The following is a 27620-nucleotide window of genomic DNA, read 5'->3' on the forward strand; positions in this document are numbered from 1 at the left end:
TCCTTCCCATTTTGCAGGTAAAGAGCCTCCTGTCGGCTGAGAGATGCTGGGGACTTGCTCAGGGTCTCAGAGCGAGTGAGAAACTGGGTCTGGAATAGACCTGCCTCCACATCCTGTGTTCTTTCCACCATGTGCCCTTTTGTCACTAGGCTGCAGAGCCTGGAGGCTGTCTCTAGCCCAAAGGTCAGCCTTTACTCCTTCCTGCCCCTCGGAGACCCTTCCAGCTGATCCTTGCCCTCCATGGGCCCTGCACCCCCAGGCCCGTGGCCCCCCTCGGGCCAACTTCTCCAAACCCACTCTCCCATCCCATTCCCTTTATCGAAAGCTGTGCCCAGACAGCTGTCATCAAAAGGAATTGGTTCCACATACTAAGGGTGCCTGGGTGGCTCAGTCAGTTGAGAGTCTGGCTCTTGACCTTAGCTTGGGTCTTGATCTCAGGGTCTTGGTCTCAGGGTCATGAGTTCGGGCCCCACATTGGGCTCCACAATGGGCGTGGAGTCTACCCAAAACGAAAGAAAGAAAGGAAGAAAGGATCCCTTGTTTTCTTGTTATTAACTCTGTACTGTAGAAATTTTCAAACATACACAAGAGTAGACTCGCCCAGCTTCAACAACTATTAATATTTTCCCAGTCTTATTTTTTTCATCTACTAGCCCTTACTTTTTTCTGATTATGGAGAATTTGGAATTGTCACAGACACAGAACAAAATGATGAACAACCTCCATTTACACGTAACCCAGTCCTCCTCTCCCCATACCCCCACCTGTTTTCCTGACTCTTACTTATTTTGAAGCAAACACCAAAAATTTGCTTAAATTCCAAACAGTTTTTTAAAAAGCGAAGTGAGGTCCATACGTTGCCATTTGTCAGTGTGTGTGTTTTGAGCCTCTTAACGATTTCTCCTCCATCATTTTTGGTTTCGTTTTTTGCAATGCCTTGTTAAAGAAACCAGCGACTTGTTCTGTAGTTTCACATGGTCTGTGCTCACTGTTGCATTTCCCAGGCGTGGCTTCACGAATTTCTCCATCTGCATTTCCTGTACGTTGGTAGTTGGATGCAGAAATGAGAATCCCTAGGGGTTTTGTGTGTGTGTGTGGGGGGGGGGGGGATGTTACATATTTTATATTATATCATTTCATTAAATGTTTTAAGTGTAACTTGGCTTGCTCATTAAAACGTAGTATTTTAACTTTCACATTTAATATGTAGTACATGGGGGATGCCTGGGTGGCTCAGTGGTTGGGCACCTGCCTTCGGCTCAGGTCATGATCCCAGGATCCAGGATCGAGTCCCACATCGGGCTCCCTGCGAGGAGCCTGCTTCTCCCTCTGCCTGTGTCTCTGCCTCTCTCTCAGTCTGTGTGTCTCTCATGAATAAATAAATCTTTAAAATAATAATAATATGTAGTACATATAATTTAGCCATCTTTGTGGACGTCAAAGCTCAGAGGAGCCAAGATTCTGGCCCTTACAGGGGGGGATCCCTTCTTAATGTCAGAGTTTCATTGACCTTCCCACGGAGTCATACTTTTAGTGTTGCTTGAGAAGTTTGTAAACGGACAAAAAGTTACCAAGAATTCAAGAATGTTTTTTGTTTGTTTTGTTTCGTTTAAGATTTTATTTATTTAACAGAGAGAGAGAGAGAGAGAGAACATACACAAGCAGGGGGGACAGCAGGCAGAGGGAGAGGGAGAAGCAGGCCCCCTCCGGAGTAGGGAGCCCTACGTAGGGCTCCGTCCAGGACCCCGGGATCATGACCTGAGCCAAAGGCAGACACTTAACTGACTGAGCCACCCAGGCATCCCTCAAGAATGTTTTTAAAGACTTTTTGTGGCTTTTTTTTTAAGGTTGTTTTTTTTTTATTTATTTGAGAGAGAAAGAGGAGCAGGAGAGAGAGAGCATGAGCAGGGGGAGGAACAGAGGGAGAGGGAGAAGCAGACTCCCCGCTGAGCAGGGAAGCCTGATGCAGGGCTTGAACCCAGGACCCTGGGATCATGACTTGAACCGAAGGCAGATGCTTAACTAACTGAGCCACCTGGGTGCTCTGGGTTTTGTATCTTGTTGATCCTAACGCTGCATACAGGTTTGGAATGTGGTCATGCTAATCTGTGAGACTTGTTTTATTGGTCTCTAATACTTCGTGTGAGTGTGGCTTCATGGGGCCTGGGGAGTAACTCTGTGGACGTCTGGGGTCTGGGCAACTCGAAATGACAAGGGGGTTAGAGTCTCATGGTTCTGGTCCCAGGTGCATCTCTGTTACTTTGTGACCGTGAGCTCAGGCAACCTCCTTCACCTCCCTGAGCCCCACTGACTTTTCAGCCAGATGGGAACAAAGGCAGCCACTGCCTTGTTGGGGTGCTGTGGGTCTTACAGGATGGATGTGAAACTGCTTTGTAAACTGTAGAGTCTGTAAAAGTGTTGGTTTGTATTCTTTCCTTAGTTTGTTTACATTTCTGAGATCTGAGGCAAGAAACTCATCTGAGCCTTTGGTCTGCAGTCTGTAGGATGAGGAGGTAATGTTAGATTATCTCTAATATTCTGTGATTGAGTACTGTGGAGGTGGGCCAAAGCAAAGAAAGTGGTTTTTATCTCCTGTGCCAATTCTAGTTTAACCGGTAGAGGCTACCTGAGGGGAGAATATTAGTGGAATAATGAACTAAGTCCAGGGTCAGTGGGAAAAATACTGAGATTGATTAATGATGCCACAAAAGTGGTGCCTATGCTCCATATTATACTAATCCAAAGGAGTGAATGTCTAATGGTGAAATTTAATCAGCAGCTCCCAAAGCCCTAGCTTTTGCTGCTCTGCTCCCTTGCCTGAGTCGCCATGGTTACCACAGCTGGCTCTGGGAAATTACAGGAATGAAGAATGGGTCCTATTGATGAATCCTAACGCAGGAGGGGGGTATGCAGAAGGCCCTTCCAAGCAGGGCAGCTGGGCATGGCCCTAGTGCTGCCATCTGTAGTCTTTTGCTTGTGGAGAACACGAATTAGAGAGCCAGACACAGTGTGGGGAGGAGGGCCAGCTGGGGGAGGTAGGGGCACAAAGGGGCAGTGCCACCAGCTGGAATTCAGCCTTTGTCTAGGGCCAGCCAGGCGAGGCTGCCCAAAGGACTCCAGCTGGTTTTCCAAGTTTAGGCACGTCCCTGACGGTCTTGTGTCTGCCCTGCCTCTGCCTGACGCCTGCCCAGGCTCCTGCATGGAGCCGCTGACCCTTAGCTTTGAGAGAAATCTAAATGGCCATCGCTACTAATCCCAATGCCAGTGCCTGAGTCATGGTCTACTCCCTGAAGTCCTTGAATACTTCAAGTGGGGGTGGGGGGAGATCACTCTCTCCAAGGGTCGCTTACTCTTCCTTAGGAACCTCTTCCTAAGCTGAAATTTGTTTTTTCTCCCTAAATTCCACCTCTCAGCCCTGAGAATCCTCCTCAGGCCCAACATGCACAAGTTGGGATAGCCCTTGGAGTATTTGCAGTTGGGGCATCATGGTCCACCCTCTTTTTTTGGTCACAAGTCTCTACCTGCCCTGTCCCTGTTTGAGGGATGCTGAGGGGATATAGTAGAGGCGCTTGAGTTGGGGTTCAGATTCGGAGGTAGACCCAGTCCCTAGATCAAAGAAGCCATGTCCCTTAACCTCTGTGGGGCAGCTTTGGTGGTCGGGAAGGAGCATCAGCCCTGGATTTGGCCAGACCTGGGTTTCAGTTACAACTCTGCCAGTGTTCGGCATTATGTGAGCTGACCATACCTAGACATGTTCTTTCCCCCAGCAGCTTCCTCTATAAAATGCCAGTGGTGATGCCTACCTCAGAGGGTGGCTGGAAGGATGACAAGAAACGTGCCTGGCACAGTACAGACCTTCACAACATGTACCATCTTGTTCTGTGTGACTGCCAGTGGCCCCTCTGCACCTGTCATTCACACAACTTGCCGAGCAGGATCATTGGCGGGTGGGGAGAGGATCTTTAATTAGCTTGAGAAAGGTTGAGAAATTCCTAACCAAATTCAGTTTAATTTTGGAATAGGTAACATTATTAGCTCTCAAATAATAGTGTTCTAAGCATTTTGCCTATGGAATTCATTTCATCTCCCCAACAACCCTGTGTAGTAGAAACTATTATCATCCTCATTTCCTGAATGGGGACATTGAGGCAAGAGCAGTCACAGAGCAAGTCCCTAATGGAGCTGAAATTCACAGCCAGGTAGTTTGGGGCCAGTCCCATACTTTTAGCTGTGATGATTTATTGCATCTCAAGGGTAGAATTAACCAGTGATTCGCAAACTTTAGCGGGCATCGGAGTCACCCGGAGAGCTTGTTAAAACAAATTGCTGGGCCTCACCCCTAGATTTCCTGATTTAGCTGAAGAATTTGCATTTCTAACAAGGTCCAGATCATGCTGATGGTTCAGCGACCCCACTTTGAGGATTTAAGAGGCTCCCCTGATCCAGAGGCTGATTTTTGTTTGTTTGTTTCTAACCTATCCAGTCTCAGACATGGGGAATGAGGGCTGACCTCATACAGAGGCAGAAAGCAAACCACAGTAAGATTCACACTCATTAATTTTTTCCAAATGCCTCAAGCCTTGGCACAGGCTGCCATGCCTGAGATCTCATGTAAGCCTCACCAGTAACCCTGCGGGTTTAGTGGAGAATATAAAACTATTATATTATGTTTCTCCCATTTTAAAGAAGAGGATATTTGGAGATTGCTGTGCTAACATGGCCAGGAGAGGTAGTTTTGAGGAGACTGGGGCTAGAATCTCAGCCTGTGACTCATTGTGCTACAGTAACGTCATTACAGGAGTTCTGGAAACCACTGTGCCTTTCCCCAGATACCTTCCCATCACCAGACTATGAGCAGAATTTTCTCCTTAAAGCTATATTTCTTTAGCTTTAGCATTATATCATAGAGGGTAGATATTATCAGTCATTTATGCCCTAGTGTGAGTGGTATTCAGATATTCTCTTGAGAAAAGGGTGATTAGAATTCCCTTCTCTTGGGGCACCTGGGTGGCTCAGTGATTGAGTGTGTCTGCCTTTGGCCCACGGCATGTCCCCAGGGTCCTGGGATCAAGTTCTGCATCGGGCTCCCCATAAGGAACCTGCTTCTCCCTCTGCCTGTGTCTCTGCCTCTCTCTGTGTCTCTCATGAATAAATAAATAAAATCTAAAAAAAAAAGATTCTCTTTGAACACTTCTGTATTTATACATATGGGAGCCTCTTGAAAAAACAGCCATGCCTGGTTAAAATGGGCACCAGTAGATGCTTGTTGGAGTGAACCAACGAATGGATGAATGAATGAACAAACAAATGAACGACGTTCCTCCCTTTTCCCATTCTTCCCAGAGCAAGCCCCCTCGTCTAGCAATCCTACCATTTATACCAAGTGCTCCCCACACCACCTCACAGTGTACCCTTAGTCTCTTTCCTGCCTGTCCCCTGCCTACAATCAAGATCACAGCTTAAAGCTTTTCCCTGTTTCTCCTAAGCAGACACAGTTCTGCTTCCCCTGGGCTCCCGGATGCCTTGTCCACCTTCTATTATAGCTCTAATCACATTGCAGGTATCTACTTATTTGGCTCTTTCTCCCCCTAGATAGTGATGTCCCTGGAGAGTTGAGACTGTGTCTTTTACAGAGTGCGAATGCACAGCAGACACTCAATAACCAGTTGAATGAATGAATGAACGAATGAATGAATAGATGTGAACCTTGGTTGCTCAGAGCAGTAGGGGCAGGAATGGTATCTTGCCAAGAAGTCATTTCCTGATATATGTCTGACAAGGTCATCAAGTGATAATTTGTTGGAAATTAAGGTGACTTGCTTGCCTGTACCAGCTAGAGCTAGCTTCAGTCACAAATGATAGGGCACCTAGCATAATGCGACTCATATAGATAGACATTTATTTCTCTTCCATATGAAAGAAGTCTTCAGATAAGTGGTCCAGGCTGATAGGGTGGCTCCCCAATCACCAGGGACGAGGCTACTACTTTGTTGCTCCACCATCCACAACGCATGGCTTCTCCCTCATGGTCCAAGATGGTTCTAGACATCACAAATGCATTCTAGCCAGGAGAAAGGTATGACAGAGGGTGCCCTTCCCTTTCTTCCTTTCTTTATTCTCCTTTATTTTTTTTTAAGAGAAAGAGAGAGAGAGAATGCAGGTAGAAGGGAGGGGCAGAGGGAGAGAGAATCTCAAGCAGACTCCATACTCATTGTGGAACCTGATGTGAGACTTGATCTCATGACCCTGAGATCATGACCTGAGCAGAAATCAAGAATTAGATGCTTAACAGACTGAGCCACCAGGCACCCGACATCCTTCCTCTTTAAAAAATACTTAATTTTGGGATCCCTGGGTGGCACAGTGGTTTGGCGCCTGCCTTTGGCCCAGGGCGTGATCCTGGAGACCCGGGATAGAATCCCACGTCGGGCTCCCGGTGCATGGAGCCTGCTTCTCCCTCTGCCTGTGTCTCTGCTTCTCTCTCTCTCTCTCTCTGTGTGACTATCATAAATAAATAAAAATTAAAAAAAATAAAAATAAAAAATACTTAATTTTTTAGAGCACTGTGAGGTTTATAGCAAAATTGAGTAGAAAGTATAGAGAGTTCCCATATACCTCCTACTCCACAAACAACCTCCCGAACTGTCTCTGTCCCACACCAGAGTGGTACATTTGTTAGAATCAGTGAACTTACACTGACACATCATTATCACCCCAGATCCATAGTTAGGGTTCACTCCTGCTGTTGTACATTTCCTGAGTTTTGACAAAGTCATAGTGATATGTATCCGCCATCAGTGTCGTGCAGAATAGTTTCACTGCTCTAAAAATCCAGGTGCTCCACCTGTTTATCCTTCCCTCCACTGGCAACCACTAATCTTTTTATTGTGTCCATTTTGCCTCTTCTAGAACGTCACATAGTTGGAATCAGACAATATGCAACCTTTTCAGATTGACTTCTTTCACTCAGTAATATACATTTTCTTAAAGATTTATTTTTAGGGATCCCTGGGTGGCTCAGCGGTTTGGCGCCTGCCTTTGGCCCAGGGCACAATCCTGGAGTCCCGGGATCGAGTCCCGCGTCAGGCTCCCTGCATAGAGCCTGCTTCTCCCTCTGCCTGTGTCTCTGCCTCTCTCTCTCTTTATCTGTCTATGATAAATAAATAAAATCTTTAAAAAAAAAAAAAAGATTTATTTTTAAGGAAACTTTGTATAGCCAACCCGGGGCTTGAACTTACAACCCCAAGATCAAGAGTCACATGCTCCACCAACTGAGGTACCCCTCAGAAATATACATTTAAGATTTCTCCATGTGTTTTGTGACTCGATATAGCTCACTTCTTTTTAGTGCTATTTCATTGTCTTCCAAGTTTTAGCAGTTATGAGTAAAACTACAATAAATATCCATGTGCAAGTTTTTATGTGGAAATAGGTCTTCAGTTCATTTGGGTAAATACCAAGGAGCGCAGTTGCTGTATCATATGGTAAGAGTATGTTTAGTTTTGTGACAAACTGCCAAGCCGTCTAGCAATGTGGCTGCAGCATTTTGCATTCCCACCAGCAGTGTATGAGAGTGCCTGTTGCTCCACAGCCTCGTCAGCATTTGATGTTGTCAGTATTTTGGATTTTGGCCATTTTAATAGGTGTGTAGTCCCTCCCTTGCTTTCAAGAATGCTTCTGAAAGCTTAACAAATGAAATATCCACAATATGACATAGGTCAGCATTTAGTCATATGACTACATTCAGCTGCAAGGTAAGCTGGGAAATGTAGTGTATCTAGTGAGTGACCAAGTGGCCATCTGAAAAGTCAGGGATCTTATTGCTAAGGAAGAAGAAAGAATGGAGACTGGAAGCCAACCAGCAGTCTCTGCAACCCTGCAGGGAAGAGAGATTCTCTTAAAACAGCTTAAGCACGAAGACCCAAGGACGGGAAATGTGGAGGAGCCTCTCAGGGTGTGGGGTCTGGAGATTTGCCAGAAACCAGAGCAGCCTTTTTCTTCTGCTTTTCTGTGGCAGCATGGGTCTCATTTGCTTCTTTCTATACATCTGCTTTGTTCTCTTCTCTTTGCGCATGGTGGGAAGGATGTCCCAGCTAAGTACTTCAGGTCAGTTAGCCAGCTTCCCAGAGCCCAATTCCAAATTCCTTGGAGAGAGAAGCTGTTTGGGCCAGCTTGGGTCAGGTGTCCAGTCTGGTCCAGTCAACTCTGGGTAGAACAAACAAGGTAACAAGGACCCACCTCTGGGTGGGGGGGGACAGTGTTCCGAGAATAGGTGTCATGAGACTCCCGGAAAAGAATCTAGAGCATGGACATAGACTTCTCAGGTCCATGTCCCAGGACTTTGCAAGATGTCGTTCATTTAGGTAAACAATTATTGGGTATTTTCTGTATGCTAGGGACATGGATCTGCCTTTTAGGGAGCTTTCTTTAAAAAAAAAATTATTGGGGATCCCTGGGTGGCGCCGCGGTTTGGCGCCTGCCTTTGGCCCAGGGCGCAATCCTGGAGACCCAGGATTGAATCCCACGTCGGGCTCCCGGTGCATGGAGCCTGCTTCTCCCTCTGCCTGTGTCTCTGCCTCTCTCTCTCTCTCTCTGTGACTATCATAAATAAATAAAAATTAAAAAAAAAATTAAAAAAAATTATTTATTTATTTGAGAGAGAGAGAGAGAGAGAGAGAGAGAGAGAGTGTGTGTGTGTGTGTGTGTGTGTATGTGTATGAGCCGGGGGAGGGGCAGAGGGAAGGAGAAAAGCAGACACCCTGCTGAGCGTGGAGCCCAATGTGAGACTCAATCCCAGGACCCCAAGATCATGACCTGAGCCAAAATCAAGAGTCAGAAACTTAACCAACTGAGCCACCCAGGTGCCCCCTTTCTAGGAGTTTTCTTTTCTTTTTTTTCCTTAAGATTTATTTATTCATGAGAGACACACAGAGAGAGGCAGAGACATAGGCAGAGGGAGAAGCAGGCTCCCTGCGGTGAGCCTGATGTGGGACTCAACCTCGGGACCCCGGGATCATGCCCTGAGCCAAAGGCAGATGCTCAACCACTGAGCCATCCAGGTGTCCCTCTAGGAGTTTTCTAAGTCTCCTAGGAATTCGTTCATATTTGTAACCTGCGCTGTCTTTTGGAGTAAAGTCACAGTTCCGTAAATTAATCATGTCTTAGCTTTCCCTTTCAAGTCCCAAGATGGGGATCAAGGGCTTTGGTGAATGCGTGTTTCCTCGTCTGGATCTTCAGGGACATCTGTAGTGATGTCCGAGTTCTCCCCTCTTGTCTTTATTTCTCCGGTAGAGTGTCTTAGTTCCTTAGCTGATTCAGATATGGCCCTCTCTCCCCCCAGCTCCCTAATGCCTTGACTTTTTTTCTTCAGCCCTGGGATGGGCCTCCACTGTCCCAAAACCACATGCCCCAAACAGGAAATCGATACTCAGGGAAGAGAATGTTCGCTTTCTAGTCCCTGTAGGAAGAGTACTCATAATTTGATGGACCCTTCTAGCGGCAGCAGCAGGTGCGGGTAAAGATCCTATGTACTGTTCTTTGAGGACACACTGTGCTCAGCACCAGCCACACCCTCTCTGTGCATCATCTCCTCCCTGTAATCCTCATAACAACCCTGAGAGGCAGGTAAGGTCGGCCTTACCGATAGCTGATCACGAAGCTCAGAGCGAATAAGAGACTTGCTCGGGGTCACGCAGCATCTGGGCAGTGGAGCTGAGCTTCAAAACCAGACCCCTCTCCCTCCAGAAGCTTCCCACATGCCACGGGCTGCGGAGAACTCTCCACATTACCCCTGACGTCCGCCCTGCCTGTGCCCTCCTGTGCGAATCACATAGAATCTTTGGAGAAACCTTCCAAACATGTTTGCTAACCTTTGTCATGTTGAAGGTAACTCTTTGGCGATAAACTCTGCTCCCTTCTTAGTCACCAGACAAAATAGGTGGGGCTGGGGTCTGGGTGGGCCTGGGGAGGGTGGATGGGTGTGTGGATGGAGCACTGTACTGGAGTAGCCCCTGGAAGCCCAGCTCAGCTGCTGCCCCCGTTTGGCTCTGGGCCAGGCCCTGGCCTCTCTAGGCCTCAGTCTCTTCATCTGTGGCTCTGTCAGCCCTTTCTCAGCCCTAATGCTCTGTGATTTCCAACTTAACTAAGCATTTCCTAAGGGGTCCGTGAGGTTGGCACTTCTGCACCCACTGAAAGAGGAGTGTGTCGGAGATTTTGATCTTGGGCTGAGCCTCCACTAAGGCCTGTGAGACCTGCTTCTCCGCCTCCCACCTCCTGACCTTCCCCACCACCTGCTGTTTGTTATGCAACCCACAGAGGTTGCTTGGTGCTGTCCCACCAGTTCTTTCCAGTCGGGGCTGAGTGTGGCCCCTTCTGTTTATTGAACCTGGGATTTGATGAACAAGCCTTCTTTCATCTGTGTCTTCGAGAATACAGAGATGTCCACATTCTCTCCTTTGGTCTTTTCTAAGCATTTTGTATATATTTGTCACAGAATTAATACCCTCAGCACCTCCAAGAGTGCATAGCACCATCTCGATTTTGCAGACAGAGGACACACTCTGTGCTCAGCACCCAGCTGAACCCTTTATGTGCAAAATCTCTCTCTCTCTCTTTTTTTAAGACTTTATTTACAGAGAGAGATCGAGGCAGAAGGAGAAGCAGGCTCCAGGCAGGGAGCCCGATGTGGGACTCGATCCTGGGACCCCAGGATCACGCCCTGGGCCAAAGGCAGGCGCTAAACCGCTGAGCCACCCAGGGATGCCCTATGTGCATCATCTCATCCACATAATCCTCCTAACAGCCCTGAGAGGCAGCCATCATTTCCACAGATAGCTAATCAGGAAGCTCAGAGCGAAAGTCTGTGGTCTTCTTGGAGTGCTGTGACTGATCTGTGGTGTCCTGTGTGGTCTGGGAGGAAGAGGGTGGTCCGCTTATGTTTGGTGGGGGATGCAGGGGGACCCCAGGGAAGAAACTTTATATGTGTATTTGGAGGGTGGGATCCTGGAGTCAGGCACCCCTCCCAGCTGAGCATCCCTGAACTCTGTCTGCATTTGCTTCCAGATCCTGGAAGGAGACCAGGCCATCTTGCAGAGAATAAAGAAGGCTGTGCGGGCGATCCACAGCTCCGGCCTTGGTGAGTGAGCCTGCTTGACGCCCCGCCTGGCCAAGCATCCCCTTCCTCAGCCCCAGCGTGGAACTGACTTTGCCTTTCCTTACGTCCACAGGCCACGTGGAGAATGAGGAGCAGTACCGAGAGGCTGTAGAGTCCTTAGGCAACAGCCACTTGTCCCAAAACAGTCATGAGCTGTCCACTGGCTTCCTGAACTTGGCTGTGTTCACCCGAGAGGTGGCCGCACTTTTCAAGAACCTGGTGAGTCCCTGTTCCTTTTCCAGCCAGCCCTTAGCCTAGGCTTAGGGTAAATCAAGTGAGTCTAAGAGCCGACTGAGAAAGATTCCACCCTGCTCCAGGGTTGCCCTTGACTTCTGGTCTCCCTTGACTTTGACCAATGACCCAATTCCCTTTCCAGTTCTGACCTACCATTTGCATTCTTCTTCTCGGACTTCCCCTACGTCTTCTCTAGTCTTCTCTCGCGCGCTCTCCCTCCATCTCCTCTGTGGTGAGTGTCCAGCCGCAGAGAGGAAGATGCCCCTCTTCATGGCAGGGAAGAGCCCCACAACCCCACAAAGAGAGGACTCCCCAGAGGAGGTTTGGGAGAAGGGAGGGCAGACTCCAGGGTTCCTGTCTTTGTGCCACTGCCTCCCCTTAACCCCCGTGGCCCTCTGCTTTCCCAGCTGCATCTGCTGTGTCCCCAAAGCCCAGAACCTACCCCCCATCTGCCCCCAACAAGCATCTTAGCTCCTGCACATGGCCCAGTGCCCTCAGGTTCCTGCCTGTGGTTTTTTCCTGAGATACAAACTCTTCCCGTGAACAGGCATGGTTCTCAGTATCTCACGTGCGTTAACTCATCCTGGAGCACAGCTCTGTGGGTTTGGTTTGATTATTGTCCCCACTTTTTGGGCCAGGAAACTAGGGCAGGAAGTCAAGTAACTTGCCCAAGCTCATATAGCCAGATCTGAACCCAGCTTGTCTGGTTCCAGCATCTGAACACAAGCCCGACTATGGCCCCTGAGGAAAGCCCATGTCTCACCAGGCTCCGCAGCATTTGGACTGGCTTTCATGGCTCTACTCGCTCCCTTGCCTGGTCCCTGGCTGCATCACCTCTAAGTGATTGAGCACCTGACCTCAGGCTTAGACTCACGCCTTGAATCCCTGCTCTTCTGCTCCCTAGGTGTGTGACCCTGGGCAAGTCACTCAATCTGCCTGGGCCCCATCTGTGAAATTGGGCTAATAATGGCGCCCACCTCACAGAGCTATGATGAGGTTTTACATGAGTTAAGTAAGCACTCAGTATTAGCTCCTGTTGCCGTCTGTCACTGTTATAGCACTTTGCCTAGCCCCACCTCTCACACTGTCCTCTATGGAGGTCTTTTTGAGTTCAACTGAATTTGTGATTGCTTTTGTTTTTACCTTTTTTCTCCCTGCTTTGATCAAACTAGGGTTTGCTGAGGGTCTCCTCTGTGCTGGGCAGTGTCCTGGAGAGGGAGAGTGGCACAGGAAAGAGGCTGTGCCTTTGAGAGCCACAGTCAAGTGGGGGAGGCAGGAACTGAGATGTGGGATGTCACCAAGCATGAACAGCAGTGCACCACAAACTCAAGAACCCAGGAAGTTTGGGATGCCTGGGTGGCTCAGTGGTTGAGCGTCTGTCTTTGGCGTGGGGCGTGATCCTGGAGACCCGGGATCCAGTCCCACATCAGGCTTCCTGCATGGAGCCTGCTTCTCTCTCTGCCTGTGTCTCTGCCTCTTTCTCTGTGTCTCTCATGAATAAATAAATAAAATCTTAAAAAAAAAGAAGAAGAAGAACCCAGCAAATTAGGTCAGACACCTGGTGCTGCCAGAGTTCAGAAAAGGGAAGGTCATGGAGTGCCTGGGTAGCTCAGTTGGTTGAGTGTCTGACTTAGCTCAGGTCATGATCTCAGGGTCCTGGGATCCAGCCCTGTGTTAGGCTCTCTGCACAGTGGGAAGTCTGATTTTTCCCTCTCCCTGAGCCCCTCCCGCTACTCGTGCTCTCTCTCGCTCTCTCTCTCTTTCTTATTTATTTATTAAAAAGAAAAAGGAAGGTCAGCATAGGCCATGTCAGGCCTGGAGTCAGTCTCCAAGTCAGGAAGGCTTCCTGGAGTAGAGGTGACCCACGCTATGTACCTTGAAAGGTGAGCTGAAATATCAGACAGGCAGTTGGGGTTGTAAAATGACAGAACTTCAACTCAACTTAGGATCTTTTTTTTCAAACTAGGATTTTTTAAAAAGGAAATTGAGGGATCCCTGGGTGGCGTAGCGGTTTGGCGCCTGCCTTTGGCCCAGGGCGCGATCCTGGAGACCCGGGATCGAATCCCACGTCGGGCTCTCGGTGCATGGAGCCTGCTTCTCCCTCTGCCTGTGTCTCTGCCTCTCTCTATCTCTCTGTGACTATCATAAATAAATAAAAATTAAAAAAAAAAATTTTAAAAAGGAAATTGATAGGCCCTTGTAATGGGAAATCCAGGTATGCCACTGGCTTTAGGCTTCTTCTCTATTAGGTAGTTTCTCTCTGTGTCTGCTCAGTGGACAAGATGACCCAGCAGACCCAGATTCACAATATTATCAGAAGAGTCTTTCTCCCCTGACTTTAGCAGAAAGTTCCAGGAAGGATCCTGATTGGCTGGCTTGAGTCAGGTGCCTTATCCAATCACTACAGCCTGAGGATGGGGCACTCTGGTCAGCTCTGATTCCTGTGTTCACCTCGTGTGACCACAGGGGGAGGGTTCCCCACGTGACAGGGGGAGACGAGGAGCTAGCCAGATACACACAACAGATGGGCACTTCAGGGGCCTTCAGAGTCAGAGTGTGAGGGGACAAGTGAGGGTACTCAAGGCAAAGGAAGAGATGGGATTGACGTGGATGTTCCAGGGCTGGGAGGTGAGGAGGCCGGCTTCCTCAGGGGCAGGGGTAACAGCTCTTAGGGAGTCCGGCCCCCCCCGCCCCTGCTCCCTCCACCCTCACTTCTCTCTCCCCACCTCCTCTAGCCCTGGCGCTGTCCTTTGCCTCCTTATGCTTCCCTGTGCCCTCGCCCCTTGGGGCTGGACAGATGGTCACCCAGGGTGGGGTATGGGGGGGGGTCTCTGCTCTTTCCAGGTTCAGAACCTGAACAACATTGTCTCATTCCCCCTGGACAGTCTCTTGAAGGGGCAACTGAGGGACGGGCGACAGGTGAGTTCCCATTTGGGGAGTGGGGGTGCCCAAAGGTGGGGGGATGGAGACTGTAGGGGCAGCAGGCCTGGCTGGGCTGAAGCAGGAGGTCAGGTGAGGCTGTCACGGTGGGAGTGCGGACCCCATTTTAGGGACCCTCGGAAGGACAGGAAGGCCTGGCTCTAGGGTCAGCCTAGGATGGCTGACCTCCCATCTGCCTGGGCCCTTATGTGAAATAGGTCAGCCCGTTCAGACAACAACCCCCCGAGGTGGGTTCTGTAGGCACTGTCATCCCTCTTCTGCAGGCAAGGAAACCAAGGCTCAGGGAGTTTGGTAGCCTTACAGTTGACATAGCTCATCGGTGGAGGAGCCAGGGTGGGATCTGGGGCTCCTGACTCCCATGCTTGGCTCCTCTCTGCACCTGGTAGCACCCATCTCCAGGCAGAGCAGAACTCAAAGTAACAGAATAATCTCCCTGAGAAATCTGCCCCAGAGGCCCTGGCCAGAAGCTGTCCTCCCCCCACACCCCCAGAGGCTTCCCTCTTGCCTGAGGCCACCAGGGGCCTGGGAACCACCCAAACCAGCCAGGCAGCTTTTTCACCAGGCTGACTGGGGCAATTCTGAAGGGTGTGAGCTGTCCCACCGGATGAGGCTCGGGCAAACTAGGCCAAGGATCAGCGAGGTCTCCCTGGCTTGCTGTGTGGCCTTGGGTAGACTTCTTAGCCTCTCTGTGCATATGTCCCTCTACCTGTCCCCTTCCTATTGAAAGGATGGTCTAGTACCAGGCAGGAGAAACGGGTGGGATAGAGTTAGGGGAGGAGTCTGACCTTCATCTTCCCATCCTCATCCTCATGGTGGTCTGCGTCTTCTGAGGGAGAGGACTTAGGGCAGACCCCCAGAATCTTCCCACACCTCAGGCCAAGGCCCACCAAGCCCAGCTGATTCTTAGCAACTAGGGGAGGAGAGGGTCTGCCTTGAAAAATGGGGCCAGTTGGGTCTGTTTTGGGGGTGGTGGTGAGGTTTACAGTAAGGGCTTTGGGGGAGGGGTTAGTTGGGAGTATGGCTCTGAGCAGCATAGGGGAGCATGAAAGTACAGGGTCACCCTAAAGGTAGCAAAGTGTACTGTTGATTCCAGACCCCAAGTCGTCCTTTGGGCAAATTGTTCTTTTGAAACCACAGGATTCCAAAAAGCAGCTGGAGAAGGCGTGGAAGGACTATGAAGCCAAAATGTAAGTGGCTGCGGTCAGGGTGGTTTGCCCAGGGGAGTAATACTGGTGTTGCAGCAGAAGGCTTGACACCGAGGAGAACTTCAATGCTGCCCAAACATGTCACCCCAAAGTGCACTCATCTCATTCTCTAGAGGTGTTTACCCAGGGTAATTTATGCCCAGGCCTGATGGGAGTCTGGGGGCTGGACCGTGAGACCACCAAAGAGGAGCAGTTGTGAAGGGACCCCAGGATGCTACTCTCAGAGGCCTACCTGCCCAGTGGTGCCAGACTCGGGCAGAGGGAGGGAAAGAAGCCACTTACCGTTTCCTGAATACCTCTGCGTGCCAGCCACTTCATTCTCCCAACCACCCAGCTCTGTACAGGAGGTGTTAGTGTCCCAATTGTCAAAGGAGGAGTTGGAGGCTCAGACAGGTTAAGTCACTTGCCCAAGGCCACACAGGTAGGCAAGGTAGAAGTGGGATTCACACTCCTTGATCCTCTTTCTGTAACACCAGGCAGTGTCTATAAACATTTAGTTGGGTGGACATAGAGGAGGAAAGGGAGTCAGTGTCATACCCAGGTCTCTTGGGTACACCACACCATACTCCGGACCTCTCACCAGCTACTGAATCATCATGGGGACAGAAGGAGCCAGTTCCCCCAGAGCAGAGACTCCTTGGGCTCTGCCTGCAGGACTCTGCTGGGGCTCAGGCAGGCCTACCCATACCTCAGAGCACGGTTTGCTATTTGTAAAATTTTGTTTTCTTTGCATTTTGCAAAAGCCATATGGGTCCGTTGTGAATAACTTAGAAAATAAGGAGAAGCAAAAGAAGAAAACAATTTTAATTATCCTTAGGAGAAGATGAGGGCCACCTGGGTACTAGCCAGTACTTCTCTGTTTGAATATTTTTAGATAGTTTGGACAAACCCTGTCGTTTTATCACTTAAAAATGTGGGGGCAGGGGAAACTCCCAAAACCAAGAGGAAAATTCTTATTTTCCAAAACTAAAGCATTAACATCTTTCTGGTCATTTTTCTATATATAAAGAAATATTTTTACAAAATTGAGGACATAATAATCATACTGGGGTTTTTTGTTTGTCTTTTTTACTGAAAAATACATCATGACCATCTTTCTACAACATTACATATTCTTATGCAACATCACTTGAATGGGTGCACTGTGTGCCAACATATGCACGATCTGTAACATATTTCGTCTCCCCTGTCTTTGGGGAAGCATCCTTGGAACTAAACCTTTGCTCCCACCCACAGTTATTCCTTTTGTAGGATTGATTCTAAGAAGTAGAACCTGGAGCTTTATTATTGTTCCTCCAGCCCCAGGGCCACGGGGACCTCCCGAGTTTGAAGGAAGCCCGGGACTCCCCATGCCAGCAGCATCTCTGTCTACACTGCAGTTGTGCATCTAGATTCTGGGGTGAAGGGTGTAAGAGCTGTGATGGGCATGGCCATCTGCTCTAATGAGAGCCCTAGGGAAGGGCATGCACATGCAGGCAGTCTTTGTCCATGGGATTTTGATGTGGGGTCACCACAGGGCCTGCATCTTCGTGAGTTACCTTGACTAGGCCCTCAGCTTCGCAGGACACCATCTACCAAATGGAAAGAATAAGCCCTGCTCCACTGACCTCCTCCAAGCAGCTCTGCTTTTACCAGATTTCCATCTTGATCTCACCTGTAAGGGTTTGTTTAAAGAACAGACTCTGTAATTGATGGGGAGAGAGGCTTGGTGAAGGTTATCCAGTGAGTTACCACCAGGGTCTGGACTAGAACCCAGAGCTTCTGAGTCCACTGCTCTTCCTGCCATGCTCCGTGGCCTCCTGGCTCCTGCCGTGCACGCTACATAGGTTGAGCTACATTCCTGACACAGGTGTCTGTGTACACTCCTTTTTATGAGGGCTTCAGAGATAGCTAGTTGTTGGCGAGCCCTGGGTTACTGTGTCATTTCTACCTCATTCTTACCAAACCAGACTGGACAGCAGCTGGAAGGCCCCAGAATAGCATCTGTCGGATACCACCAGGAGTCTCACTTCCTGGTTGCTGGTAGAAGAGGGGGTATTCCCTTTCTACCTGGAGCTGCTAAGAAAGGCACCCCAGGCCCTGTGCAGGGGCCTAGTTTTTCTAGGCTGTTCCATGGGCAGGTCTGTTTCCTCATCTGAAAAATGGGGCTAGCAATAGCTTGTAGGGTTATGTGGAGATGAAATAAGCACAACGCCTCTTCAGCCCCTGGCACTGCAGGTCAACAAGTATTTATTCACCATCTTTCTGAGCCAGAACTGAGACCAGGATAACACAGCAAGGGGCCAGGAGGCAGGAGCCTAAGCCTCTGCTCCTCACATCCCCCTGACCAGGTGGGGACAATCCTCCTGACCCTGGGACAATCCATCACTTCCCTTCTCTGGGTCTCAGCTTCATCTTGTGTAAAACAATCTCTGATTGTGACCTTATCAGAAAAGACACTGCAGGGGGTTGAGTGAAACAGGTGATACGGATTAAAGAGTATACTTATAGGGCGCCTGGGGGGGGCTCAGTCTGTTCAGCGACTGACTCTTGGTTTTGGCTCAGGCGGTGAACTCAAGGTTGTGGGATCGAGCCCCAAGTGGGGCTCCGTGTGGAGCTCTGCACTCAGTGGGAAGTTTGCTTCAGATTCTTTCCCTCTCCCTTCCCTCTCCTCCCACTCATACTCAATGCACTCTCTCAAATAAATCAATAAATCACTTACCGTGATGAGCACTGAGCAATGTACAGAATTGTTGAACCACTATACTCTACACCTGAAACTAATATAACACCATCTGTTAACTATGCTGGAATTAAATTTTTAAAAATATATTTCTTATTTATTTATTTATGATAGAGAGGCAGAGACACAGGTAGAGGAAGAAGCAGGCTCCATGCAGGGAGCCCGACGTGGGATTCGATTCTGGGACTCCAGGATCACGCCCTTGGCCAAAGGCAGGCGCTAAACCGCTGAGCCACCCAGGGATACCCTGGAATTAAATTTTAAAAATTAAATTAATACATTTTGAAAGAAAGAAAAAGACACCATGCCTGTCACCAGCTGGGGGAGCCAGGCAGGGAAGGGTGGATGGAGCAAATATGAGGCACAGTTTTGGTTACTAGTGCCGTCCCCGAGGCCATAGCATCAGACAGACCTGGATTCAGATCTTAGCTGTAGCACTTAACAGCTGAGCGATTTGTGACTTGTCTCAGCCTCAGGCTTCTCAGCTGTAAAATGGGGTTTTACATGGTTCCTGCCTCATGGGGTTATCGCTTTAATACGTGAGGGGTTTGGTGGAGCACCCAGCACAATGTTAGTGCTTAAAAATAATAATTAGTCATAATGGCAGCTGATACTTATACTTACCTAAGAGCTTCCTTTTTTCTGGGATCTATAATGAGCCCTTTACATCTGTTATCAGATTTACTTCCCTTGACTGGGAAAGGTGCTATTATTTTCTCCAATTTATAGGAAAGAAGTAAGGGGAAAAAGCACCACCACAATCCCTACCTTAGTGGATCCTGCTGGTTTGTAAGCAAGGAGAGGTGGGTCGATAAATGATGAAAATACAAAGTGATGGTGCCGTAGGTACAGTATCAGCACTGGGATGGCAGAAAAGACAGGTAGTTTTGTTGGGGTGCAGGGAAGGGTGGCTGGAGGAGGCATCGCAGGAGAGGCGGTTCCAGGTGTCAGCTTGGCAGGTGCAGGGTTCATTTGATTCCTTTCCTCTCCCACCATCCTCCTCACTGACCTCCTCACTCCCCATCTGAATACTAAGCTGTCCCCAGTGTCCCCTTCTCCATTTTTCTTAGTCTCCTCAGTAACTAGCATTTCCCTGCTTCTTGCTCACTATTCATTTTACTCCTCTTGTGGCAACTCCCTTCAAAGGAAATAAAATATCTCCAACATTTGAAATGTTCATAAAATACTGGTGAAACTTTGAGGGCAGAGAGGGAATAGGAGTTGCTCTTTTTGGGCCAGGGTGTGAGCGAATAAAAAGCATTCCCCAGCTAATAGTGTGAGGTGGCAGGTCATTTCAAGGGAATGTCAGACTTGGGAGGGTAAATCTCTGTAGATTACCTTAGCTGAGGCTGAGGGACAGAGCTATGGTAATTCATGGAGCCATGCATCGTACTTTACAGCTTGTCTTCATCCTGAGTTAACTAGCTTCTGTCCTTTAATCTCCACTAGAGCCTATTCCAAAAAAATTTAAATAAATAAGGAAGCATCCTATGCTAAAAAAAAAAAATTAAAAAAATTAAAAAAAAAAAAAACATTATTGAAAGGAATTATCAGAGGTGCCTGGGTGGTTCAGTCCATTGAGCATCTGCCTTCAGCTCAGGTCACGATCTCAGGGTCCTGGGATCAGGCCCCACATTGGGTTCCCTGCTCAGTGAGGAGCCTGCTTTTCCCTCTCCCTCTGCTGTTCCCCTTGCTTGCGTGCTTGCTTGCTCTCTCTCTCAAATGAATAAATAAAATCTTAAAAAAAAAAAAAAAGAAAGGAATTACCAGTAGTTATTACCAGAATCATCTATATCATTAGCATCATCATAATCCAGCTGTTTTGAGGGCTGACCATATGCCGGGGACTGTACCACGCATTACACCATCTGAGAACAAGGCAGTATTTGTCTCATTTCTGACATGGGAGAACTGAAGCTTAGAAAGTTTATAAAGGTTGAGAGAGCTGCCATTCAAACCCAGACTATGCATTTCTACCCACTGTACCATACTGTGTTTCCTTTTTATCCATTTACTCTGGAACAGATGTCTTTATTTATTTATTTATTTATTATTTATTTATTTATTTATTTATAGATGTGTTTTTTTAAAAATATATTTTATTTATTTATTCATGACAGACACACACAGAGAGAGGCAGAGACACAGGCAGAGGGAGAAGCAGGTTACACACAGGGAGCCGAATGCGGGACTCGATCCCGCGACTAGAGGATCATGCCCTGGGCCGATGGCAGGCACTAAACTGCTGAGCCACCCAGGGACCCCCCTGGAGCCAGATGTCTTTCAATGTTAGTACATATAGAGCTTCCTTGTCTTTTTTTAACAGTTCCATAGTATTCCTCTAGCTGGCCATAGCATAATTATTTAACTACTTTCTACTAATAGATGTCTAGCTTAGTTTTCCTTTTTTACTATTGAAAGCTAGGGTAGCAACATATATGGGAGATTCCCCTGCCCCTTCCAGCTGCTTTGCCTGCTCTGTCTCCCGTGCTCCCTAGCAAGCTGCCAAGCTCACTGCTGACATGCTGCAGGCCTAGCCATCACCACTCTGCTGCTCATCTTCAGATCCCACAGAAAGCATCTGTCATGACCCCCAGGCCCAGTTCACAGGGTCAGTCCCCACCTCAACTTTTCCACTACCCTGTTACAGTCTCCCCTCTCAGGATATGATAAAGCCTTAGGAAAAAAAAAAAAAAAGCCTTAGGGAAATGAAAAGTAGCCACTCTTAAGGAATTTTTTTCTAGAAAACCTATACAACTGTACGCTAAAGCAGTGGTTCTCACTCAGGGGTGATTTTGCACCCCCACCTCACCCCCAGGAGACATTTCTGGCTGTCACAACTAGAAGATGCTACTGGCAGCTTGTGGGTAGAGGTCAGGGATACTGCTAAACATCCTACATCCACAGAATTATCTACACCCACATCAAAGAATGATCTGGTCAAAGTGTCTATAGTTCCATGATTGAGAAACTACTCTATGGATCTCCAGGGACAGATTCTGCATATAAACACTATCCTGGAGGCCAGATCTCGGTAAGGCCTGGAACTTTATTTTTTTTTTATTTTTTTATTTTTTAGGCCTGGAACTTTAAAGCCAGAATAAACTATGCCTAGGCCACTGCTTCCCCAGTTTACAGATGGGAAAACTAGGGCCTAGAGGGACCTATGATAATAATAGCTGTACGGTCTTCTGTGTGCTAAGTCTTTTGCATCCTCTGTCTCATCTGGGTACCGATTAGGATCCCCACATTTTGCAGATGAGGAGACAGGTTCAGAGAGGGGAAGTGATGCTTGTAATGTATCCCACAGCTGTCTTTGCTCAGGGCTGGCACCTACTTGAAAGCAAAACTGATAAGCAAGACATCTTCACGGAGGAGTTGCGGTTACATGTGCCCAGCCCCAGATGTGGAAACGCTTTCCTGGCTGAGAGTGGGTGGTCTGATGGGTGTGGGATTTCCAGGAAATCATTTATGCACAGATCCACCCATCCCCGAAGAAAACGGCCAACCCTTGAGATCTGTGGGGGCAAGGCCCAGGTTACTTTTAGCTACAAGCACGGGAGGTGTCTTCATTTACAAAGAAAAGAACAAGGGTTTCCTAAGCTTTAAATGGGAAGCTCCATGGCTCAAATATGAAGTATGAAGGCACTTGGTGATCCTTTAAATCACGTGGTCCTAAATCCCTTCCAGCAAAATCATACTGGTCACCCCAAACCCTCCTGGTCCTCACCTAAACCCATCACTTCCCTGCATTAAAACCTTCAACTCCTGCCCATTGCCCTTGGGAACCCTGACATGATCCGAATCAGGCCCTGCCTTATCTGGTGCCTCTCTGTACCTCCCCTGGAACCACTTTCTCCCCACGTCCACTCCCGAGCCCTGATGCCTCCTGCCTCAAGCTCTCACACAGTCTGAAGCTTCTGGCTTCCTCCAGGCGGCTTCTCAGGCTTCAGATCTCACCTCCAACAGCACTTCCTGAGCAGCCCGATGAGGTCGGATCCCCATTTTAGTCTCCCCTTGCCCTCTCCAAGGCTGTGATTTGATCTGCGTCTTTCTCCACCACCAGCCTGGGGACTCCTGGATCATCCTCCTTGTTCACCCTCGTTCCCCAGCCCTGCCATATACACCGCTGGCATACAGAGGGCCCCCTCACTCTCGTGTGCTTGTGGCAGAAGGGAGCACAGAGAGGTGGTGGGATGTGAAAGGGGCTATAGCGAGAGTTGTACAGGCCTCTCTTTCCTTGGGGCCTAGGGCCAAGCTGGAGAAGGAGAGGGACCGGGCCCGGGTGACAGGAGGGAGCCTTGGGGAGGTGGCCCAGGACACGCAGAGAGAGCGGCGCGTCTTTCAGCTGCACATGTGTGAGGTAAGGGGTGCTGCAGGGGTGAGGGTGGGGTAGGATGTGTCTGTCTTCCCCACCTGAGCCCCCAGGGGCCCAGTCACAGGTCCTGGCCAAGAGGGACATCACTAAGGTTCAGTGGTGGCCAAGAAGTTCAGTGATGGTGGCCCCTTGCCCCAGGATTCAGCTCCTGCTCACATCGCACCCTTGGCCCTGCTCTTTCCTCAGTATCTGCTGAGAGCCGGCGAGAGCCAGATGAAGCAGGGTCCCGATTTCCTGCAGAGCCTCATCAAGTTCTTCCACGCTCAGCACAAGTAGGTTTCTCCCCTGTCTGCACCCCCATTCCACGGCCCGTACCCCTTAACCCTTCAGGCAATGCAAAACGAAGCCCATCCCCAGGCCCTTGAGGACTCTGTGTGTCCGTGCCTTGTTGGTTATGCTCTTTAGTGGGTGCTCACCATGTATCGGGCACTAAGTGCTTTACGCATTTGCTCCTGCCCCATCCCCAGCAACCCTGTGAATGGGTAGTGTTATTATCTCTGTATATCCTCAGATATACTAACATCACACAGCTTGTCAGTGAGATCTGGATCCAGACGACTTGGCTCCAGAGAGCCGGCTCCTGGCTGGCAGGGGAGACTGCCCCCAGGTGCCCTGTGATCCTTGGAGCACCTCCTCCCACACTTCCTGCTGCTCTCATGCTCACCCTTTTCATCCCTTGTTTGGCCTCATACCTCTTAGCTTTTTCCAAGATGGCTGGAAGGCTGCTCAGAGCCTGTCCCCCTTCATCGAGAAGCTGGCAGCCTCTGTACATGCAGTAAGTTGGGCCTCACCCTTGGGCACCTGGTCAAGCCCCTGTCTTTCCAGGAGAATCTGTGGGTGTGGAGGGGCTGGCTGCCACCCTGCTAGTCTTGGTCTGGGCTGTGCACCTAGCACACCTGCCAGCTGATAGTGGGGCCCTGCCCTCTTTTGCACAGCTGCGTCAAGCCCAGGAGGAGGAGCTACAGAAGCTGGCCCAGCTCCGGGACTCCCTCCGAGGGACACTGCAGCTTGAGAGCAGAGAGGTCAGCTCTTGAATCATCCCCAAATGAACACCTTCCCCCAAGGCCCACCGTGGAGGGGGGGAGAGAAGGAAGACCCCACTTCAAAGGTCCCTTGAGAAGTGTCCTCGAGAGAGACCCCTGCAGAATAAGGCTCTTCCCACCCAGATGCCCTAAGGTCTCCTTTGCCTATCCGAGGAACAGGAGAACCTAAGCCGGAAGAACTCAGGAGGTGGCTACAGCATCCATCAGCACCAAGGCAACAAGCAGTTTGGGACAGAGAAGGTGGGCTTTCTGTACAAGAAGAGTGACGGGTAAGTGACTCAGGGAGCTTGAGTAACCTGCCCAATGCCACACAGCCAGTAAGTGACAGTTGGTGGAGCTGCCCAATGGGACTGTTCTCATCATTTACATAGACTGTGAGGGTTCCAGGACCCTCTGCTCTGGCAATGCAAAACCATCAGAATCCTAGGCGCATGAACTTCTGCTAGAAGTCACCATTGTTCCTAATATGAAAAAGAAAAGTGGCAGATGGCACTTACTGAGCACTTGTCATGCCCTAGACCTTCTCCAGGCCCTTACCCTTAACCTCTATAATATACTGAGTATGCCTGGAATATGAAAGTGTTGACTGTGCCTTGCTCCCTGGTTTAAAAAAAATCAGCGTATAGGGGATCCCTGGGTGGCTCAGTGGTTTAGTGCCTGCCTTCTGCCCAGGGCATGATCCTGGAATCCCGGGATCGAGTCTTGCATCTGGCTCCCTGCATGGAGTCTGCTTCTCCCTCTGCCTGTGCCTCTGCCCATCTCTCTCTGTGTCTCTCATGAATAAATAAATAAAATCTTAAAAAAAAAAAAATCAGCGTGTGAAATGCAAAGGCTCCATGGGATGTGTTCAAGTTTCTACTTACTAATTAGTTTTTAATCAGAGGAGAATAGCTTTGTCATACTAATTAGTATTTACCTCTTACAGAGATATTCAGTAGCTTTGGATTGTGCGTTTGCTAATTTTATTTTTGGGGTCTCAATATTTATCTTGCTTTATACTTAATCATAATGCATGTGTTGTGGTAAAGAGTCTGATCCTCCTTTCAGACTAAGAGTTCCCTAAGGTTGGGAGCTGTGTCTCCTTATCAGACTAGAAGCTCTCAGAGGGCCCGTGTCACATGGTCCCCTTTAGAATAAAGATTTCCAGAGAGTGGGGGTATGTTTCCCTCCATCAGAAGGGAGCCCCAGAAAGTGAGGGGTGTAGGGGTTAGGAGATGGAAGAGGTGAAGAAGTGTGGCTAGAGGTCATACAGGAGGGGCTGAGGACCTGGTCCAGGACTCTGTTTTCTGATACAGGGGAATTAGGTGTGACCCTTGGGTCAGTGTCTCTCTATCCCTCTGGGCTCTAGAATTCGAAGAGTCTGGCAGAAAAGGAAGTGTGGAGTCAAGTACGGCTGCCTGACCATCTCACACAGCACGGTGAGGCCTGGAGGGGTCGGGGTCTCAGGATACGATCAATGGGTCCTCTCTTCACTTCTGAACAAACAAGTGTCAAGCTCCCTCTCTAGCCCTGGCCCCCAAACCTGAATCCAGGTTGCTGCAGACCCCCAACGGGAGGAAGGATAGGACTCAAAGCTCCCAACCTAGTCTTGGCCCACACCCCACATCCATGAGTTGCTGGGAGAGGGGAGATATGAACTGGAACAGGACTATTATGCCCATTTAACCGACTGGGAAATGGAAGCCGAAGAGTCTAGGAGACCCAGAGAGTAATGTGGATTTTCTGTCCTCAAATTCCCACAGATAAACCGGCCCCCAGTGAAGCTGACCCTGCTGACGTGCCAAGTGAGGCCAAACCCTGAGGAGAAAAAGTGCTTTGACCTGGTGACCCGTGAGTAGTCCCTGTTTCCTCCCCCACAACTACCCAGAGCTTCTCTAAGAGAACTATTAGCTCCTGGGAGGCTTCAGTTAGGGACCTTTGTCTAATTCCACATGTGTTTATCAAATAGCTGCCACTGCAGGCATCAGATACCTTATTAGGCCCTGGACACTCTTTTTTATTTTTAAAGATTTTATTTATTTATTCATGAGACAGAGAGAGAGAGAGGCAGAGACACAGGCAGAGGGAGAAGCAGGCTCCATGAAGGGAACCTGACATGGGACTCGATCCTGGTCTCCAGGATCCTGTGCTGGGCCGAAGGCAGCACTAAACCGCTAAGCCAAAAAAAACACTAAGCCACCCAGGCTGCCCAGGACACTCTTTTTAGAGGCTTCACTCCACATCCCATTAAACATTACAATGTACCTATACATCCCACATTATATATGATTAATTCTGTAAAGTAGATTTGAATGGATTATTTCTTCCAAATTTTCACTCTTCATCCTTTGGAGGCTTTTATGCTAGCCTTTACGTGGGGCCAGTGCAGGCCAAGAAAGACCTAGATCTCATCCTCGGGGAGGTCTCTCTGGCAGGGATGTGATGTGGGAACCCAGAACTGTAAGATGATGGGGAGCATCCAGAAGAGAGGTGCAGATATAGCACTGTCAAAGATAAGGGAGGATAAGGCCTGCCCTGCTGTGGGGAATTGGGAAAGGCTGCTTGGAGAGCATTTGAGTGGAGCCTTGAAGGACACAGAATGCAGTTTAGGGGAGGACGTTTCAGGACAGGATTGGCATGATGAAAGGCATGGGAGCAGGAGAGTGGGTCTGACCAGTATGACCAGAGTACAGTTCACAGAGGAGAGCAGTGGGAGATGAGGCCTAGGAATGCCTCTTAAAGGTTTGGACCTTATTTCCTGGCAATAGGGAGCCACAGTGGGTCTTGGAGAGGGGGTGGTGTGATTAGATCAGCACTTTGGGCACAACAGTCTGGCAGCCAGTACAGGTTGGGCAGGGGGGAGTTGGAGAGCGGGGAGACCAGACAGGAGGGCTGAGGGCTCAAATGGGGTGGTAGCAGTAGGTTCAGAGGATAGAGTCCTAAGGTAGGTGGGGTCCTCTGCTCTGGGAGACCTCCCTAGACGCTGGGAGAGAGGGCATTGTTGGGATCCTCCTTTAGAGGTGACTTCTGAGAAACTGCCCATGCTGCCAGCCACTACCCTGCCAGCCATCACGCTCCCCACTCCCAGTAGGCGCAGCCTGCCTCCGCAGGCACAAAGAGCTCCACCTGGACCCAGCGGTTTGGGTGAGGGCTCCTTGGGCCCAGGGCATCCACAGGATTTCTCCCCTTCCCCCCACAGACAACAGGACCTACCACTTCCAGGCAGAGGATGAACATGAGTGTGAGGCGTGAGTGACCCCCACATGGCCTGCTTGGAGGTGGGGTCAGGGGAGTCCTAACTACCCCTAGCCTCGGGGGACCCCACCCCTGCGGGTATCACTCCCATGTCACCCTGCGTCCCCCTCTAGGTGGGTGTCAGTGCTACAGAACAGCAAGGATGAGGCCTTGAGCAGTGCCTTCCTCGGGGAGCCCAGCGGCGGCCCGGGACCCTGGGGGGGCGCCGGGCTGGACGGGGAGCCCCAGGACCTCACGAAGCTGCTCATCTCGGAGGTGAAAAGCAGACCCGGGAACGGCCAGTGCTGCGACTGCGGGGCTGCAGGTGGGCCATCCGGGCGGGGAGGGTGGGGAGGGGGCAGCGGAGGGGAGGGGAGGGCACCTCCAGGCACGAGTTGGGCTCTAACCTTGCAGACCCCACGTGGCTCAGCACCAACCTGGGCGTGCTCACCTGCATCCAGTGCTCGGGCGTCCACCGCGAGCTGGGCGTGCGCTTCTCGCGCATGCAGTCCCTCACCTTGGACCTGCTGGGCCCCTCGGAGCTGTTGGTGAGGGCGGGGCGGGGCCAGGGGAGGGGAGGGCCCGGAGGAGGGGCGGGGCTTGGGCCGACGGGCTCCGCCCCGGGGGTTGTGGGTCCGGTGGATCCGGGAACACCCTCGGGTGGGTGGGGAGGCTCGCGGCTCCAAGGGGCGCTGTCCTAACCGCCTTACCCCCTTACCCCCACCACTCTCCC

The 27620-nt window shown here is 49.8% G+C and overlaps 1 protein-coding gene across 1 annotated transcript in view; it reads left to right on the top strand.

The window, feature by feature from the left end:
* ASAP3 (ArfGAP with SH3 domain, ankyrin repeat and PH domain 3) overlaps positions 1-27620 on the top strand; it is a 49305-nt gene that overhangs the window by 15372 nt on the left and 6313 nt on the right. The window contains 14 exon segments of the mRNA XM_026012434.2: positions 11062-11134; positions 11226-11371; positions 14231-14305; positions 15464-15513; positions 22505-22616; positions 22818-22903; positions 23331-23406; positions 23567-23653; positions 23834-23943; positions 25023-25092; positions 25417-25504; positions 26853-26901; positions 27022-27212; positions 27302-27435. Of these exon segments, the coding sequence (XP_025868219.2) occupies positions 11062-11134; positions 11226-11371; positions 14231-14305; positions 15464-15513; positions 22505-22616; positions 22818-22903; positions 23331-23406; positions 23567-23653; positions 23834-23943; positions 25023-25092; positions 25417-25504; positions 26853-26901; positions 27022-27212; positions 27302-27435 (1347 nt within the window).

The sequence above is a fragment of the Vulpes vulpes genome, chromosome 2 (assembly GCF_048418805.1).
Source record: "Vulpes vulpes isolate BD-2025 chromosome 2, VulVul3, whole genome shotgun sequence".
NCBI lineage: Eukaryota > Metazoa > Chordata > Mammalia > Carnivora > Canidae > Vulpes > Vulpes vulpes.